The sequence below is a fragment of the Furipterus horrens genome, unplaced genomic scaffold (genome assembly GCF_987537825.1).
Source record: "Furipterus horrens unplaced genomic scaffold, mFurHor1.1.pri manual_scaffold_8, whole genome shotgun sequence".
In the NCBI taxonomy this organism is placed as follows: domain Eukaryota; kingdom Metazoa; phylum Chordata; class Mammalia; order Chiroptera; family Furipteridae; genus Furipterus; species Furipterus horrens.
Genome location: NW_028327178.1, coordinates 85,443,959 through 85,464,645, shown reverse-complemented (window position 1 = coordinate 85,464,645; position 20,687 = coordinate 85,443,959). Strand labels below are relative to the sequence as shown.

The window sequence follows — 20,687 nt, the reverse complement described above, 5'->3', positions numbered from 1 at the left end:
GAATAAATGAGTGTGTGTGTGCTTAACTTATGTGGTTAAACAAATATTGTCAAACCTTTCTCAATTTTTTAAAAACCTGTTTTTCCATTCTTTTAAATCACGACTCTAGAAATCATGAGATTTCTAAGAACCAAATGATTTCAGAATTTTGGACTAGAAAAAAAATGACTTTACATAGCTGGGCTTCACAAATATCTGACAAATTATTCAAATCATGTTTTAAATGCACTAGGACAAGGCCCATTTAATTTTTTTTCATAGTTATTTATTTCTTATAAAACTGTACTAATACTGTTATTGTTCCTTAGCCCGCTCACTTAACACAATAGTCTACAGACTTTCCTTTAGCATAAATTTATGCTAAATACATGTTTTATTTATTTTATTTTTACTTTTTAACTTTATCTTTATTGTTGACACTAGACAATGTCCATATTAGGAGGTCTCTTGTAACATCCTTTTTGTAGGGTAAGTATTTGCAATAAATTGAAATGACCTATTTTTTCCTAAGAAATCTATCAGTGATGTCACCAAGAAAAGACTATGGAGAAGAGCAGAAATTAGGAAATGAAGCCAGCAGAATAAAAAGCAGGCCTAGCATGGCTAAGGAGAGTGTCTGGTGTCCATGTAGGCTTGCCTGATGTGTCAAATGGACTCCTGTATGAACTCTGTCTAGTTTTTAAATCTTCATGCTTGCTTCTGTTACACTTTTTTCAGAGTAAATTCTTTATATCTGTGACTCATATTAAGTAACCAGGGTTCTTATTATCTTTGGAAAAATCTCAATTCTCTCCAAAATCTAAGGAATAGTTAAAAATACTGTAAAAATGCCTCTCTTACCATCACATCTCCCTCCCACCCTTTGTCCCATGCCTTCTCCTTCCTGTTTATATATAGACATATGGGAATTTCCTAGTCTTATCAAACTGACCAACTGAGGTGAGAATTTTTATTCATTTGAGCACATAAATTACTTAAATTTAAAAAAAAAAAAGGTAGCATTAGTATACCACATAAGAATGTATGTATCTTTTGTAAAAAGCATAAGTGATCGCAAGTTTATATTAATATTGCCTTTGACACAATCTTTTTGGTGCTCATTTAAGACATAACAAAATTAATGAGATAGCCTTGCTTTAGTTTTCCTAAAGAACTTACCATCTTAAGAGAAGGAAAAGGCTGATTTTCAGAAAAAGCATTTTCTTCCTCAACCGCAGATTCTGAAATTTTAAATTGCAAAAGCTCAGTAGATAAAATACTATTTTATTACTAAGATCTTTTCCTAAATTCTTAAGGCAAAAAAAAAAAACATGCTAAAGTAATTATGAAATCTTTTCATATGTAGGTTTCAAGGCTCTTGTATTTATTATTTGTAACCATTAAACCCCCAATTTTTGATATAAGCATCCTTTCTGAAGGCTAGCTTTCAACATTTAATAGAAATACCATACCCTGTAGCCTGAGCAGTGATTATTTTCTTATAAAAACTGTACAATTATTTTTAAATAAGTAGTCACAGGCAGTGATTTATTTCTCAATGTAATTAAGAGCTATTTTATCTTGCTAAGACCATTTGAAATATCAAAATCAGCTCAAAAGATAGAAATTAAGGGAAGCTCCAGCTACTAATGTGCTTTGGTTATCATCACATTTATTCAAAAACAGATTCTAACTCGAGACACACAAGAATTTTTTCCAAAAGAGAATAAAAATTAATACAAGCTTTTCTCTTCTTAAACAAAAAAAAAGCCCATGAACTACAAATTCAAAGAAAATCATATTAAATTTTCCAGCTGAATAAATTAAAGGTAAAATTCATTTTACTAGGAAAAGTTATGAAATATTTATAAGCTTATTAAGTCATATTTGTGCTCTGGGCATAATCTTTGGAATCTTTAAGCCCTTCACATTTTTTTAAAAAGTAAAAGCATCTTAAGTATTCTGTTATCACAGCCGCAGATAAATATGTCATGACTACCTACTGTACGCAGAATACTACAAATGGCTTAGAGAATATATAAAAACATTTTCCCTTGGGACAACTGTAATAGAACACAATAAAAAATAAAAACATTTTCCCTATCCTTGAGAGGTTTCATTCTAGTTGAAGAGATAGGACATATATAAAAATACAGGGTTAAAAAAGGGATACATTAAGCCTCTGATGTACAGCATAGGCTATTAATTTCCATGGAAGCAGAAAGTAAAGTAGAATTACAAAGAGATTTTCTAAGCAGGACAAGCTTTAAGGAACCTGAGGCACAGAGTAGTTAATTAAATTGCCCAAGGTCACAGTTGGTAAATATTAGATAAGGCTGGATTCAAACTCTGGACTCTGGAGCCAGATTCTATGCTTGATATATTCTCTACTTTGTAATGTGAAGAATGTGGGAAAGATGAAGGGTACAACAAAATTATAAAGAATTTTGATCATCAAGCTAAGAAAATTCATAAAAGTAAAACATCATGATTACTACACATGACATATATGTATTTGAAGATTAATATACGTAAAGCTTTCATGTTTATAAAATTAATTTGGATAGCCCAGTATTATGTGCATTAAAGTGACCAAGAGCGGGTAACTTCTGGTCAAGATGGTGGCATAGGCAGACATGGCTCCCTTCTTTGCACAACCACATCAAAATTACAACTAAAATATAGAACAACCATCACTCAAAACAACCAGAAATCGAGTTTAATGGAAGTCTGACAACTACAGAATTAACATCTGTCCAGATTGAGCCAGCAAGCTGGAGCCATATCTAAGACTCCATCAATCTGGCTAACACTGTTTGAACCACCATGGAGATCCCCAGAGACTCTGCCCCACTCAACTTATGGGCCCACCCAAGCTGCTTGTCCATATGAATGGCTGGTCTTCGCTCATGCTGCACAACATCCTAAATCCTATCAAACAAGCAACAACTGGCCTCAGTGAGCCCCAGGCCCAGCACTAGCAGCAGCCAGCCTAGATTCACAGCTTGGCTTCACCTAGGAATCTCCAAGCCCAGCACAAGTAGAAGCCATCTCAGATTGCTTTATAGTTCATACAGGGTGGCCCTGGCAAAACACAGGTGGGGTCTGACCTTGGCCTGTACTACCCGGGAAACCCCAGGGCCAGCACACCCAGTGGACAGCAACAGACCACTTCAGAACACCACCACCCTGCACCTACACAGTTGATCCTCCATGGAGGGCAGAGGCTGGTGGTCAATGGTTACATCCAATCCTTGCAGCTGACTGACCTGGGTAAATCCCTCCCATTGATCTGCCAACAGCAATGAAGGCTCAACTACAAGAGAAGGGTGTACTCAGCCCACAAAAAGGGCGCACTTCGAGTACTCAGCTTCGGTAATTGGGGAGGCTGCGCCACTGGACCCTACAAGACACCTACTACATTAGGCCACACTGCCCAGACATGGAGTCAAAGCAGCTCTAACTAAACATAAAAACAAACAAAGGGAGGCTGCCAAAATGATGAAACAAAGAAACATAGTCCAAATGAAAGAACGAAACAAAACTCCAGAAAAAGAGCTACATGAAATGAAGATGAGCAATCTATCGGATGCAGAGTTCAAAACACTTGTTATAAGGCTTCTCACGGAACTTAGTGAGAACCTCAGCAGCATAAAAAAGATCCAGTCAGAAACAAAGGCTACAGTAATTGAAATAAAGAACAATTTACAGGGAAACAACAATAGACTGGATGACGCTGAGAATCAAATCAATGACTTAGAACATAAGGAAGTAAAAAACAACCAAGCAGGACAACAACAAGAAAAAAGAATCAAAAAAAAAAAAAAAAAAAAAAGGAGGATAGTATAAGCAGCCTCTGGGACAACTTCCAGAGGTCCAAAATTCGCATCATAGGGGTACCAGAAGGAGAAGAGAAAGAGCAAGAAATTGGAAATCTATTTGAAAACATAATGAAAGAAAACTTCCCTAATTTAGTGAAGGAAATAGACATGCAAGTCCAGGAAGCACAGAGAGTCCCAAACAAGATGGATGCAAAGAGGCCCACTCCAAGACACATCATAATTAAAATGCCAAAAGTTAAAGGTGAATCTTAAAAGCAGCAAGAGACAAAAAGTTAGTTACCTACAGGGGAGTTCCCATAAGACTGTCAGCTGATTTCTCAAAAGAAATGTTGCAGGCTAGAAATATTGGCAAGAAATATTCAAAGTCATGAAATGCAGGAACCTACAGCCAAGGTTGCTCTACCCAGCAAAGCTATCCTTTAAAATCAAAGGGCAAATAAAGAGATTCCCAGACAAAAAAAAAAAAAAAAAACTAAAGGACTTCATCATCACCAAACCATCACTATATGAAATATTAAAGGGACTTATTTTAATAAAGATCAAAACTATGAACAATAAAATGGCAAAAAATAAATATCAACAATTGAATCTAAAAAACAAACTAAGAAAACAAGAACAGAGACAGAATCATGGAGAGAGTGTTCTGATGGTTGCCAGATGGTAGGAGGTTATGGGGACTGGGTGAAAAGGTGAGAGTATTAAGAAGTACAAATACATAGTTACAGAATAGCCATGGGGATGTAAAGTACAGTATAGGAAATGGAGTAGCCAAAGAACTTATATGCATGACCCATGGACATGAACAATGGTGGGGGAATTGTCTGAGGGACTGGGGAGTGCTGGGTAGAGGGGGGCAAAGGGAGGAAAATCAGGACAACTGTAATAGCATAATGAATAAAATATAATTTAAAATAAAATAAAATGACCAAGAGTGCACTAAAATGTATAAGGAAATACGGTTTGTATGTTAACTATGAAATGAAAACAGTGTTTCCATATATGTACATACCTTTTAGATCTTTAGATTTTAGTGCAGTCACATGAGTGAGCTAAAAAAACATACACAAAATGCAACCGTTAAAAAAGCCTTAGTTTACAAAGACATGTAGTTTATGAAGAGCTAGCAAGCTAGAGAAAACTATCAAAGATAGAATTATAAGTTTAATAAAATAAGCACTAACCACTGAGTATATTTTATATGTTCATACATACACATAAGATCATAATCAAATACCCAAATAAGAAAGAAGAATATAACAATTTTTAAGTTAGGAAACTGTTTATGCTCAATCAACCACTTATTTAGGTATCTGATGAGAATAGAAAGAGGGAACATATAAAATTACATGGTATAACAAAATACACAAAGATCTTAGGTAGCAACATGAGTATAAAATCAGGACAACTGTAATAGCATAAAAAGGCCAACTGTAAAATAGTGAGTTATATAAAGAATGAACCTAAGATTATGGAAGAGAAGGGCTAGCCCTCTATGGCCTCCAAAGATCCATAGCCTAGCCCCTTCAGGTATGCAAAAACCAATGAGGTCCATGAAAACAGAGAAGGCAGATGGATTAGCACAAACCCACTCTTCCTAATAGAACAGAAAACCAAAGCATACGCTCTCTTCATGCTAAATATATCATCTCATGTGCAAAAGGAATATTATCATATACTGACAGGTACAAACAGATAATTTACATTTTATGCTATTATCATTACCTTTAACAACTGGAGTTGGTCAAATGTTAATTCCTTTACTGGGATTTCAAATAATTCCACTGGACCAGCATCAAATTTCTAAATAAAAATAAAGAGAAAAATGGGCTCCAAATTATTAATGAATTTACCCAAGACAGGCCTAATAGCTTAATTTACTGAATGATGAGAACTGTGTGGTAACTAGTGAGCTCTTCTTATTTACCACCACCCCACAGCTCTTAATTCTAGTTTTTGTTTTTAATGTCAGTGGTAGTGCCTGGAAGAAGAAAAAAGAGTTGGGAGCAAGCTATGGCACTGAAGACACACTGAAAACAAAGCCAGAGGTACAGTGATTTCCTCTATGTCCTGTCATCCTGTATATATTTTATCTTCCATATACTATGCCACACGACTAGGTAATCACCAGGCAACTACTATGTAAGAATTACTTTCTGTCAATAAATTTCTAACCTTTTCTAAACCTTTTAAACTTAAGTTTGGTTAAAAATAGCCACAAAAATCAATTGCTATTAAAAATGTCTGTTTAACTATAAGCAGTAATATATATGTACCTGAAACTCCACCATAAATGTTTTCCCCATGAGGAAATCTGTTTTATTAGACTTTTAATACAATATCAAATATCACACTGGTTAGGCACATCTATCTTAATAAAAATGAGTTAACATACTACCAATAAATCATCAATCCAACAAATACTGGGGTGGGCAAAAGTAACTTTACAGTTGTAATCAAATAAATAATACAATAATAAATAATAATAAAATAAACTGTTGTGTGTACTCACAACTGTAAACCTACTTTTTCACACCTCTGTATACTAAAATCCATTACTTTAAAAAAAAAATCCTTACCCCAAGGATATGTTTTTATTGATTTTAGAAAGAGAATGGATGGAGGGTTGGGGAGAAAGAGAGAGAAACATCGATCAGTTGCTTCCTAAATGTGCACCAACCAGGGATGGAACCCACAACCTAGGTATGTGCCCTGACTGGAAATCGAACCTGTAACTTTTTAATGTATGGAACAATGTTCCAACCAACTGAGCTACCCAGCCAGGGCTGAAATCCATTACTTTTATACTCATTCATATACATATGATATGAACACAAAATTTTCCTCGGAGAATACATAAGAAACTATTAAAAGTAAGGGAGTGCAGCCAAGGGGAAAGGAAACTTTATTTCATAATCTTATGAACTATTGATTTTTTTGAAAACACCAGCTTAAAAATTAAAACTAAAAATACATACAACTCATTACTTTCATTCCCCAAATATCCAGATTCAACTGAAGAGCAAGACAAAGAAGAAAATATATTTTTTAAAAAAGGAAAAAAGTCTGGTGAAAAACATAAAGTCTGGTGAACAAAGGGAATCAATACTACTCTTCAATTAACTCATAGATTTTTAGAAATTAGAACTAGATTCATTAACCTCCACCTTGGTAGTAAGACCCTTTATGTCCCCTCCATCTTTCTCATTTCACTTTGCATTCATGTTTCCTCACAGCAAAAACAACCTGCTCCATTTCTATTAAGTTATTCTACATCTGCTTCTGTCATCTAAAAGTGCATCTCCTTCCCTCCCTCTCCTGCACATCACAGTAATCCAAACCCATATGACTGATTAGGATCCACTAGCAGGCAGACCAAAAGCCTTGTCATCTACTAACACGACATGCAGTGTCCGGTGCTGTGTCACACGTTAGCAAACTAGCCTTAATTTAAATCAACTCCGTAGAAAATAATACCAAATACCGAATAATACTTGGTTTATCTGTATATTGAAGTTTAAGCACTATATAATTATCACAATTACGTTTGTACAATTACATTTTTTTTATCTTCACACAATAACACTTTTTCATTGCTTTTAGAGGGAGGAAGGGAGACACAAGCATCAATGCGAGAGAAACACTGATCAGTTGCCTCCCATAAGCACCTGGAACAGAGATCGCACACGCCTGAGGGATCAAACCCACAATCCAGGTACATGTTCTGACTAGGAATCAAGCCTGCAACCCTTCAGCTACAGAGAAATACTCCAACCAACTGAGCCACACCAGCCAGGGCACAATAATTATAACCTTTAAGAAATTATATGCATTTTCAAATCTCCTCTGGACTTTGTCCTCTATCAAGTCCTCCTCCCAACTCACGTAGTCTCCACTCCAGTTCAGGCTCATCTTACCTTTGGCCTGCATGACTGTTCCCTCTCTGTCCTCTTAAATTCCTCTTACATCAGGTATCAAATTATTAACCTGAAAGTTTAGTTCTGAACATTTCCCTTCTTGGCTCAAGTCTTTTATATCTCCCTAGCTACTAATTCTAAACCCCTTCATGGACACTCTCCACTACCTAGCTCCAAAGCTCTTTCCCAATTTTATTTTTCACTGTGGCTCTTCCCACTTTAGCCAAATCATACTAGCCTATTAATTTGAGAAAAAGCTTGAAGCAGAAATAGAAGAGCCCCTAGAAAACGAACACTCTGATAGCTTCCTCTCCTGCCTCAATATAGAGACAGTGCCAGACTGTAAAGAAACCACCTAGAATGTCATTTTGTTAGGTAATATCAAAAAGCCAATTCAGCAACACAGAGACCCTACTACTCTAGGACATTAATATTCTGTCTCAATGTTGCAGGAACTTGAAAGAAACAGGGATTAGTAGTAACTCACCAAGAAAATGAATTGGTCAGCTCTATTTAATAACTATCTACTATATATCTATTTTAAATGAAAGAATTTCAACATACCTTTTTCATAGTCAAACAACAGGTGAGGTCATGATATACCACAGGAACAAAATCTTTTGAAAGATGTACATCAAATTCTACAAAGGCTGCACCCTGACGGAAATAAAGGAAACAAGTGCTTGAAAAATGTTATCTGGATCACAATACATTTGAAACTACAAGGACATAAGAAATCTATTGTTTACTATAAAATCACAGACCTGTACACAAAAACATAAAACTTCTTAGTGATTTAATGCTACACTTCAAGCTTTATCCTAGAAAGTAATTTCTTCTCTTAAAGCCATTATAAGTATTTTCCTTTCTGCAATAGCAGAGCAATTTTTTCCTGGCAAAAACAGGCACCGATACACTTGAACATGCCCTGGGCCCCTCTGTGGTAGGGGACAGCCTTCAGAGGTGTGTCACCTTTGCTACTGCTCTTAGCAGAAACGGAGCTGAGCAGGAGCCTGGAGCACAGAGCTACCTCACTCATACCTTATTGTCCCCTGCAGACCTTAGCTCGACAGCTGTATCTTAAAGATGAGGTGGGAAAAAGAATATGCTTCAGTCTCTTAGCTCTGCTCCTTGGTACATTTGAGCAGAACACCACAGCCTTTTATAGCAAAACCTCTGTAACCATATTAAAGAGGAAACTACAATTGCTGCTGAAAAGACAAAGAAAGCAGAAATGGACAAGAATGATGCACATGGCAAATTTCCTGATAGAAGCCTAAACCAAAGAAAGGAGGACAAAAATTAGAGTTAGGAATATATTTTTAAAAGTCAGACCCATTCCGATAGACGAGTTATTCCAAATAAAGGTCGAGAATATAACCTGACATGTGAATTTGTGTGTTCACTGCAAGTAAGCCAGCTAGGATCAAAGGAAACAAGGTCTGAGCTTCTAGAGGAATACTGAGTATGAATGGGTGGATATATTGCTGAACCTTGCTCAGCTTTTGAGTAAACATGGATAACAGACTTAAACTGCAGGAGTCGAGTTCTTTGATAATTTCTAAAGCAGGAAATAAGCTTAGCTCCTTCTATTATATAAGCAAGATGATAACACAAACCATTTCTACAGGAAAAAACAAACTATACCACCTCCAAATAGTTGTAATGCTTAAACATATTAAATTATGGCTTTCCAGTTTAAATGTTTAATTTGACATGACCATCATCCTTTACAAAGTTAATCTTACTAAGAGATAAAATCTGATCCCAAAATTCATGTGTGAATTTAGGAAATAAGGCAAAACCTCTCTAAGGATATGTTTTTAACATTAAAACAAACCAATCATTAATAATTAACATAAGATATTCTAAAATGTGATCCATATGAGTTACAAAGAAACTTAACACAATACAAAAGGAAAAGGCTTAATGGAAACCTCTCTAAAAAGCAGAGACTCTGCAAGTTCTTAATAGGGATCTTCACTTGCTGACCGCTAATAAACAGTGTTTAGATTAGCTAGCTACAATGAAGGAAAACTGGTTCCAAATAATGAACTACAGGCCAACACAGATTTAATATCATCCTTTTAACACAAAGTCAAAACTATCCACTATTAATATTTTTAAACATTAAAATAAATAACTACAATAAAATGCATCATTATTTTATGTTATCCCTAAGAGGGAAAAAATACCACTGCCAACCAAGCCATTACAAAAGGCTAAGGAAGTTTTAAAACCCATCACAATTTCAAAGATGCTAAAATATGAAAAAGTATGTCTTAGAATGACGTTTGCTTATTTATAAGTGATAAAGTTAAATATCTAATGAATCAAGTTTACATTCTGAACTATTTTTAAAAAGGCAAAGTTTTAAAAGGTATGTGGAGGACACTGTGGTAAAAGTGGAAATAAAAGAATGAGATGTTCCTTCATGTTCTCCTTAGTTTCACTCTAGGATATGAGACTTTTTAATCAGGTACAGATGAATGGGGGGAGAAGGTGGATCTCAGGCTCTTAATTTAAAAAGTCAGGTTGCAGTTGCTGAAAAAAACTAAAAGCTAAAAAAAGACTCTTAACCCTTTGTAATTGAATAAAAGGAGTTAAAAATTTAATATAAGAATTATTCCCAAAGTGAGTATCTGAATGAGCACATTATTCAGTTGATGAAAACCAGTGCTTAATGGGGAACATTTTTCTTGCCCAACCACTCAAAATTTCTTTCCAATAAAAAGCTAATAATTCCATTATTTTCATCTCAACTATACCATGAATCTAAATACAAGTGTCTAGAGATACTTCATCTTCACTTAGAAACATGTTCAGAAGCAGCATAAATTCCCCCTTTTTAACCTACTAATGCAGACTGGAGGAGACTCCCAGACTCGGATTTCTCCACTTTTCTACCTTTGGACCAACAGGCCAAAGTTATGTAAAGAAAGAGAGGCTCACTCACATGACTAGCAGCATTTCTTAAAGAAGCAATAGTATTTTCTTGAACTTTAGCAAGTCTGAAAGAGAAATATATAGGACTAAAGTTATCATATACTATAGGGAAGATAAACAAATGTAATAAAGAAGCCAGCTATTACTTCCAACAATGATAATAGCACTTATTCTCTACCTTGAGACTAATTTTGCCATTCCCAAAATAAGACTATCACCATCACTTGGTTGGTGTGTATTTATTCAAAAATGGAAGTATTTACAAGCTGAATATAGGCATATCCTATGCTAACACAACCTCCTCCTCAGATGAGGTGACCAAGAAAGAAAAATAAACATTTGCAATAGCAGGTAATAGAGACACTGAAACTTGTTCCTTGTGATGAAGCCTCAGATGACTTAATACGAGCAGACGGGGGGAACGGGAAAAGGCTGACCCTCTTAGCAGGCTGGAAGTATGGAAACTATATTGAGAATGGGTGAGGAAACTGAGGCCCAGAGAGGGCAACATGCCAAGTCAGGACTATAATACCAACACACTGATGTCATCAGGCTGACTCTGTTGGCATTAAGCTTTCCTCCTGGCTTTCTAGTTTGTTTGTTTAGAAAAATATATTTAATGAAGTATACAGTTGGTATACATTATATTAGTTTCCGGTGTACAACACAGTATATACATATACATATACATATATATATATACCTTGTGATATAATCATGACAATTAGTCTAGTAACCGTCTGTCACCGTGCAAAGTTATTACAATATTATTGACTATATTATATCCCCAAGACTTATTGATTTTATAACTGGAAGTTTGTACCTCTTATTCCCCTTCACCTTTTTCACCCACTCCCTACTCTCCTCTCCTTTGGGGCCTGGCTTTCTAGTTTTAATGTCTCTCTTATCATCAGTTCAGTAGAATACAGTAGTCCCTGGCTATATTGTGGTTCACTTATCACAGCCTCATTGTATCGCGGGATTTTTAAAAATATATTTATTTATCGCAGATTTTTCGCTATATTGCGGGATTTTGCGGTAGTGTATATGTATGTTGTTAAAGTTATATAGATTTAAAAGTGTAGAATAAATGTAAGGGTCCTACTTCGTGGGGGTTCTGGAATGTAATACCCATGATAAGTTAGGGAATACTATATTAAAAACACTATCGAGAATCTTAGAAAAGTCAGTTTCTAATCTGACTTGGAAAACCCAATTACCAAATTATATTTAAATTGCAGGGTAAAAATAAAAGAATCATTTGACCTTTTGTCAGTCAAACATTATCAAGTTTGAGCTACCAAAATGCTAATACTGCTCAAATATTCAACTTACTGAGCCGTTGTTGTAGAATTCCCTGCACCTCGATGTCCAACATCCAGTGGTGTTCTTGGCTTCCAGTACTTGGAAAATGAAGATTTCATGTCACAGCTGTATCCTGGTAATGGCTTAATAATTATATAGTCAACTTTTGTAGGGAAAAAGGGGGAGGGGGGACAAAAATAAAGACAATTAAAAAGGCCATGATGAGCTCAATTACATTTAAATACCACCCAACCTAGCTTTATCAATCTCTATCAAATAGAGAAAAAAAAGTTAAAACTGATTCCAGAAAATTCAACATATATATCCTTATGTTAGTTAATATTCTAAAACAAGTCACTAATTTAATCTTTATCATTCTCAAAAACTCAATTTGAATCTAATAAAAAACTTTAACTTAACTTTGCTCATTTGTAAAGGGCCACCCTGCTTCTCCAGGCTTACCTCTCACTTTGCCTATTGTTTTCCTGGAATTTCTGCTCATGATAGGAAGAGTAAGGATTCCAGCACTCCTCCCACTCTCAGCAATGGTGGATGATAAGAGGCAGGCTGTACCCACATGTCCAGGAAGGGCATCACCCTGAACTACATGTTCACTGAGATCTTCCTGAAAAAATGAGGTTTAGCATAATCTAAATTCTTATACTTCAATATTTTCCATTTAAAGATCAAAACATTGTATGGAGGAAGATCAAGAAGAAATACAATCAAACTTGTATCCATACAATTTAGAGAGTGTTTTAATAAATAATACTTATTTGTATATGGTATTTTAAGACTATGTGTTACTTCATGAATCATGATTCTGATTTGCACTTCTGATCCTTTAATACATATTAAGTGAATTTAAAGCATTGACTGAAAGTTACTAAGTACTTTTATATTCAAAGACCAAGCTATACTTGTAGTGAGCTTTTTAATGTATATTATATTCTCTAAAAGTGCATCCACACAGATGATATAGAGGGATGAATGGTAACTCTCCAAGATATCGAATACTTTGAGATTACACTGGATATTTTATCCACCTAGTTTATAAATAAAATAGTATTTCCAAATTAAAGGGAAGTTAACTGTTCAAGAGATTAAAAGGTAGGTCCTTAAAGAACAAGGAAACATTCAACCAAAACTTCATATTTTTATAAAATCCCACAGATCTTGTTACTTAGGTAAGATCTAATTTTAGTTTTCTTGAAGTGTTTTTAGTTTTATGAATGAAAAAAAACTTTGAATTCCATCTAATGCAAGGTAGCTAAAAAGCCACTCACAAAGGCTATGCCAAGGAATTCATCAAATTAAACAATTAAAAGATTATCATTTTAATTATATGCAACAAATGTTATTCAGTGGGTTTAAAACCATCCTGAATTGTCAATTGTAGGAAACTGTAGCTAGCTGCTACTGCTAGCCAACGCATTCTCTCTACCCTCAAGGATTTAAACTTTAATCCAGTGGAAATGGGAGTGGAAGTGTCAAAAAACAAACAGTGTAAGGAAGCGGTACACATAGCTACTTAACTAGGTGCAACAGAGCAAGGACCCCAAGGGATGGCCTAGCATTATTTGTGAGGAGCATGTGAACAGCCAATAAGCTAGAGAGCTTTAGTATATAAGTGTTACAAGTATCTTTGGAAAGTTGGCAGCACAGATTCGGAACAACCTGGCACAGTTTTTATAGCAACTTTTCTTAATTACATACTTAAATCAAGTAAAGTTGCAAAAACAAGCCCACTGTTACAATGAATTCTTATAAAAAAATGCCTCAATAAACCACAGACTTCAGTCACGAAGAGGACTCAATCATGCTAGTTACATCAGGTTGCCTACCAAGAGTTACACAGCATGCCCATCCCTCTATCTTTGGACGTTTCTTTTGATATAATTCATCTATATTTAGAACAGACACAGACATCAACACATCCAGTCTTGATTTGAAATGAATGCTGCTGAAGTTCTCAATTATATTCTTAATAGTACTTGAGTCTCTCAAAGTTGTTTAAGCTTGGTGAAATGTATAGAGGATTAAACATCTAAAATGTTGTACAAATCATGGGTTTACACAAATTGGATACAAGAAAAATCAAAATATATGCAAAAAAAGGCTTAGGCCTGCATTCTTTCTCAATCCCCTTAAGTTAAATAACTACTCACCTCAAAAAAATCAAATATTAATTCCAGGTTATCTGGTTCCATTGTCTGTATGCTATACTCTGTCCAACGATCAGGCTGTAAGCCATACCCACACTCAGGCTGTGAATGCCTGCACTTGAACTCATTGTCACTTATTAAGGATATCTCCAGGCTATTGGACATTTTGTGAAGGACAGTGGGAGACGCCCTATCATCATCATCTTCCTCCAGACCCTCTAGTGTCAGCTTTACCCTAAATAGAGGAAAAATTAATGAAATGCAAAAAAGTGGAGAAGGAAAACTCATAAAATGTTACCTAAATGCTAAAATTTAGAAGTGCCCCCTGATTATGCAAGATCTTCAAATAACAAATATAATACAGGGCAGGGCAAAAGTCATTTTACAATTGTCAGCATGCAAAAGTTTATTCTTGTATCATTATTATAGTATTATTATCCATAAAAATAACTGTAAACAACTTTTGCCCCAACCTGAGTATTAAACAAAGACTACAAATACTAATGTTTTAATCTACATATATTTCTTTAAAGCATTAAATGAAACAAATGTACATTAATTTTTTAAAGTGAATCTAAAAGGTATTCACTATTATCTCATTTACAACTGGCTATCTCAATTTATTTTGAGAAGTTTAACAAATGCATATACATAAAACAAGCGCAAAATTGAACCATATTCTGTTAGTGTGAATTAAAAGTCTGTTAAGAGTTGGAGGTTGTAAACTGAAAATTTTCCCCTTTCTTCTACCTTACCACAATGAGTTGAGGTACTTTGTGAAAAGTATATTACTAAAGAAAAACACTGAATTAAGCATATTTGTGTGTATGCATCTTTTAATGTGTTTGCATGTATTTACATGCATGTACTTTTTAAAAATGAAACAATGAACCCAGAAATAAACCAAGAGTCTAAAACTCTTACAGGCTTCACAGCAATGAAAACAAAGACCAATTACCCAAGCCATAGTGCCACAGAGACTAGCCTATTCCCTATAAACGGCAATCACTTAAACAGAGTACTTGTAATGCCAAAAAGAATTCATTCTAAAGTATTTCTTGCACCAATTGAAATGTACTTAAACAATTTTAGTACTATTAATGTAGAAAGCAATGTTAGTGCATAAGGCAGCAATTTTTGACCTTTTCCATCTCACGTTACACGTTTATAAACTACTAAAATTCTGTGGCACACCAAAAAATATATTTATTCCAACCTGACCAAAACAAAAAAAATAAGTATAAGTTTGATTTCTTTCACACAGGACAGCTATTGTGTTGGCTGTTTCATTTTTTATTTGACAATTTAAGGGAGAAGAGGTCAGTGCCCCTGACTAGTCAGGTATTGCATGTTTTAAAAATTCTTGCAGCACACCAGATGAAAATCTCTGGTATAGAGTAACAGCTGGGCTACAAAAACTTTTCATTTTAGATTTAAATGGGATCTGAATGATAATACAAATAATGGAATTGTGAGGTATGCTCTCTCTGCATGGCCTCCTGCCTCCAACCACTGCTGAACCTTGTCCCATAGCCACATAATTCTGAGGTCTCCCAGAGGGGAAATCTATATAGATTATTCAATTAGTAATACTGTTGTGTAATCATACTATAAAATCAGAAGTAGCACTTCAATAATTCAAACAAAAACCATCATCTCTTCTCATAAACCAAGCTCTTAGGAATAGTTTTAGATAACTGACTCTGTTGGTGAACCTGAAGGAAGAAACATTCTCTACCAGGATATAAGAAAGGATACCACATATGGACAGTAACGAACAGGCAAGAAAGGTATGGAAGATAAAAAGGCTATTCTGCCAAAAACAATGTGCATCTACAAAAAAAGATTTTTTTTCACATGTAAAGGGATCTATGAAAGAATTTATTTGTTAAATGTTTTCTTCAAGTAGCTACATAAATGTTACAGTCTATCATAAAAAGACATTGCTTTCCACTTACTGGAGTCAACTGAAAGAGAAACTTGTGTTTAAAATTTGACGGTAATAAGATAAAACAGCATGTCTAGTGTTTTACTTAAAATGCGTAAGCTGCCCTGGATAAGTAGCTCAGCTGGTTAGTGTTTTTTCAATACACCAAGGTTGCGGGTTCAATTCCTGGTCAGGGCACATACAAGAAACAACAAATGAATGCATAGTAAGTGGAATAACAAACTGATGTTTCTCTCTCTCTCAAATCAATAAATAAAAATAAAATAAACTGTGTAAGATGTTACTCAATTTTTAAAGTCCTTATATCCTTGTAGATAAGTTTATTTCCTACTCCATGAAAATTTGGTCTATCACTAACACAAATTGGGGGTGGGGGGAGATGGTCAGAACAAACACCAGTTGTTATTGATTATCATGATTATTTCAATAACAATCTGTTACTAATTTGTAGAGACGAAGTAAGGATGGTTATTTGAAAATACTCCAATTTAAGCCTAAACAACACTATATTATTATATATACTAACACTCAAAATAATTTCTGTAAACAAAATCAGTATAGAATTCAGCATATATTTGCAATATATGAACTGTTGCAATCAGAACCGCAACCATTAATATCTATTAATTTCTTAATTACAGTCAAGGAAAAAAATCCTAATAAGCCCAACCAACCAAGGTTTCATCTTCCTTCTACTGCTCTTTACTTCAAGGTCTTATGCTAATGAGACACTTTATAGCTGTTACACAATTTACTTGCTTCTTTTAACATGTAGATAAAATATTCAATTATATGACTAACTGGTTAGAGAATCTTTGCAGTCAAATGGATCTTGCAGATCAACCATGTGGTCCAATAGCCTCGGTTTTTCTGAAGCAAAGCAGAGGCCTAGAAATGCACAGAGACAAGGCACACCCAAAACCCTTTACTCACTCTCAGAGCAGCCAATGCAAACAACTATGAAGTGTTACACACCCTTTCCCTTATGTATTTTATGATTGGGGGTTAAGTATTACAATATTAAGCAGTTATGGTAAAACATTTAAGGATTTTCACACTGCAGTATTGTTATGAATTATATCCAAATGACAGAGCTGCCTGGGTTACTGAGAAGCCAGCTCAAAGATATATATAATGACATTACAGAAAAGTAAAGTTACTATTTATTCAGCTATTCACACAAAGCTTGATATCTATTTCTTAAATTAATATAGGGTTGAAAAGAAATTAATATGGAACTGCTATGATAACTGCTATCTTTCTTCATGGAACAGTTTTCATTTTTAAGCTACAGGAAAGTTTAGAACACTGAAGGATATTTCCAACAATGATGTTTCTGTTTAAGCCATTCTGCCCTCATTTAGCACAAAATCATTGCTCTTCTATCAATTTTAAACAAGAGATTTATGCTACACTAAGAAATTGTAAATGGTATAAACTATACAGATGTATAAGCTTGGGAATCATTTATCTACATAAAAAAAAACTGTTCTAGTTTCAAATTTAGAGATTAAGACTAAATTAATACATAAATGCATGTATCTGCAGCAATCTGAGGCAGGGAAGCAGTTCACTATCACAAAAACCTATAGTGATTAGAAAATGAGACATTGTAAGTCTGCTCTTTTCTTAGTTTATACACTTTAATCCTAAAACCAGAAATCTAAAGCATTAGTGGAAATAAATGGCCTAAGTAACAAATACACATGGTCATACCTAAATCTAGATTTTTTTAATTTCTTCTTGGTTATTGAGACAGGAGGCTTTTCAGAATAATGCAAACGTAATCTTATTTCAGTCTGACATGTCAGCCACCCCGAATCCAAAGTCTCAACACCATCTGGCAAATAATAGAAAAATAATTATTATACATATTTTAAAAACAATCCAATAAGTACAATACATGCTGACAATTTCAGTTCACACTTAGATTTTAATACACTCAAGTTATATGTCACTGGTACTTCCCTCCAAAGCGAATTAATATATAGGCAGTCTTAAATTTGTCATTGAACAAGAACTTTTATATGACAAAAGGGAAAGAAGTGAAACGAATGTTAACAATAGCCAGTTAACAACAAGTAAATAAAAATATTCTTACTAAATCCATTACTGAAGTAATACAAATCAATTTCAGAGAAAATATATGTTCCAAGATGGCTTCTAACTTATAGTTGTTCCTATTAATTCTGTATTCTCACATTCATATATTCTACCATAAACTGCACAACTATGATAATACTAAATTAGCACTGTTTAACTTCAAGTTTCCTACTAAAATAGGTAATAAATTTTTCATAATGCTACAGAGTTGTCAACTGTTTTGGAACTAAGTTTTCCCAGAGGACTTAAAAAAAACAAACAAAAAAGACAAGAAACATTTCTCCGTAAATATAACTTTAAAATGTTTAATAATTAGCAAATTTTTAAAAACAAAGAGAAACCACTAACATCTCTTAATTTTAAATTGTTTTCAGAAATGGAAGAAGTAGGAGATATGGCTTTCCATCTTAAAAGCTAACTAAAGCTCAATTTAGAACAACAAAAACTTTCATGCATTTGTAACAATGCATAGTAATTAACATATAATAGAGGTAGCTAGGTGGAGGTGCTCAAAGAGGGGGAAAATGGGGACAGAAAGAGACTGCTTGGGGCAAACAATGCAGTGTGCAGATGATGTTTTATTGAGCTGTACACTAGAAACTGCTATGGTTTTGCAAACCAGCGTCATCCCAATAAATTAAATTAATTAAAAAAAACCCCATATAGTAGCCCTGGCTGGTATGGCTCAGTGTGCTGAGCGCCGGACTGCAAACCAAAAGGTTGCCAGTTTGATTCCTGGTCAGGGCACATGTCTGGGTTGCGGGCCAGGTCCTCAGTTGGTGGCGTGCGACAGGCAACCAATCTATTTCTCTCATATATTAATGTTTCTCTCCCTCTCTTTCTCCCTCCCTTCCTCTGTTCCTAAAAATAAATAAATAAAATCTTAAGAAAAAAAACATATGAGATATAAGTCGTGCATTACCAGTTGAAGAAATGAGAAAACTATTCCTCCATAAAGAAAGCTCTCCAAAACATGTAGCATAAATATAATCTTTTGTAAATAAAGAGGACAAGACTATAAAACACTAAACATTAAAGCTACTGAAGCATTTTAGATGACCTCATGATGTAGTACAAATAACCCTAAATAAAATCCAAATTCCTATCCAAACACTGCCAAAGCATGCACATTTCTAAAGCGTATAAACATATGTCCCTAGTAAAACCACAACCAAAACATTCAGACCTGTTCCTTCCTGTTCTGGACAGGAAAGCAAACTGGTTATCAGCAATTTATCTCTGGTTCACTCAGCACAAACACACATTTTGCCCACCCATTTACACTGTTTGACTCCTACAGTAAAGTATTTAAAATGAAAATGCAGTTTAGCCTAATGCTGACACACTGTGAGAATTCAAGTCATTGAAAAGTTGAATTCTCAAGATAAAGTTTTACTGAAGCAAAAGTATATAAATGTATAACATTTTTAACATATTCAGAGGTAAAAAGATTTTCTAATATACTGTAAATTAAATGTTAAAGACTAAGCCAGAATTACTAGAACATTCTACTTAATCTGGATTTTACTGTAAATGCACACATAAACATACAAAATGTATAAATTTAGCTTAAGAATAACACTTCAAACCTTAAATTTTAGGGTTGTTAGTATCATTTTCAAACATAATATTGTTAAAAAGTGATATCAACATTAACTCAAATATCTGAAATCAACAATCAAATAAAACTCAAAAGGATAAAAATAATTTTTAAATATTTTATTTATTTATTATTAGAGAGGGGAAGGGAGGGAGAAAGAGAGGGAGAGAAACAGCCATGTGTGGTTGCTTCTTGCGCGCCCCCAACTGGGGACCCCGCCCGCAACCCAGGCATGTGCCCTGACTGGGAATCAAACCAGTGACTCTTTGAAGGCTGGCAGCAAACCCACTGAGCCACACCAGCCAGGGCAGGATAAAATTTTAAAGCATAAGAGTTATACATATTGGAAACTATTATTTAAGAGAATGTTATTTGTTTCTTAGATTTAACCTCCATTTTAAATACCACCTCTGCCATACTTCCCTATGCTGTTTCTAACCAACGTTGCACAACATCTCAACCACATCAGTAAAAATTTTAAAACTCAGCCTCACTTACTGTGGATTCCAAATTGTCCATCGTCAATAATAATCTCATTTTCTAGAATTGAAGAAAATAGAAAAACTAGTTAAAATTCACAATGTATATCAAATAAAGAATTGAGAAATTACCCACCTTAAACATTTTTTAAAATCTAAAATCTAAAATTTTAAAGCAGCCCAAAGTGAATAAGCATGTTTATTGTAGCCCTCAATAAAGAACTCCCTTTTAAGAAGGCTATCAAACAATAACAGTTCTTACATACTTGAATTCCTCAGACAGGTGCTCTAGAGGCACTGAGACAAACTTCTACACCCACCACTGTGTGAGACTGACAGGCTGCTGGACAACAATATCTCCCGGTTCATTTTTCAAACCAAAGGTCTTGGCACAATTAAAATGCTT

General features: G+C 34.5%; 1 protein-coding gene across 3 annotated transcripts in view; it reads right to left on the bottom strand.

The window, feature by feature from the left end:
* GPCPD1 (glycerophosphocholine phosphodiesterase 1) overlaps positions 1-20,687 on the bottom strand; it is a 54,312-nt gene that overhangs the window by 13,707 nt on the left and 19,918 nt on the right. For all 3 annotated transcript variants that reach the window (XR_016512754.1, XM_090286069.1, XM_090286071.1), the window contains 10 exons: positions 20,301-20,342; positions 17,816-17,939; positions 14,155-14,386; positions 12,449-12,611; positions 12,017-12,149; positions 10,692-10,746; positions 8,300-8,392; positions 5,544-5,621; positions 4,831-4,870; positions 1,159-1,220 (listed from right to left, as the gene is read on the bottom strand). Coding sequence is in view for 2 of the 3 variants with exons in the window: in XM_090286069.1 (XP_090142195.1) it covers positions 1,159-1,220; positions 4,831-4,870; positions 5,544-5,621; positions 8,300-8,392; positions 10,692-10,746; positions 12,017-12,149; positions 12,449-12,611; positions 14,155-14,386; positions 17,816-17,939; positions 20,301-20,342 (1,022 nt within the window). In the remaining variant the exon portion in view is untranslated. The remainder of the gene's footprint in view (positions 1-1,158; positions 1,221-4,830; positions 4,871-5,543; positions 5,622-8,299; positions 8,393-10,691; positions 10,747-12,016; positions 12,150-12,448; positions 12,612-14,154; positions 14,387-17,815; positions 17,940-20,300; positions 20,343-20,687) is intronic.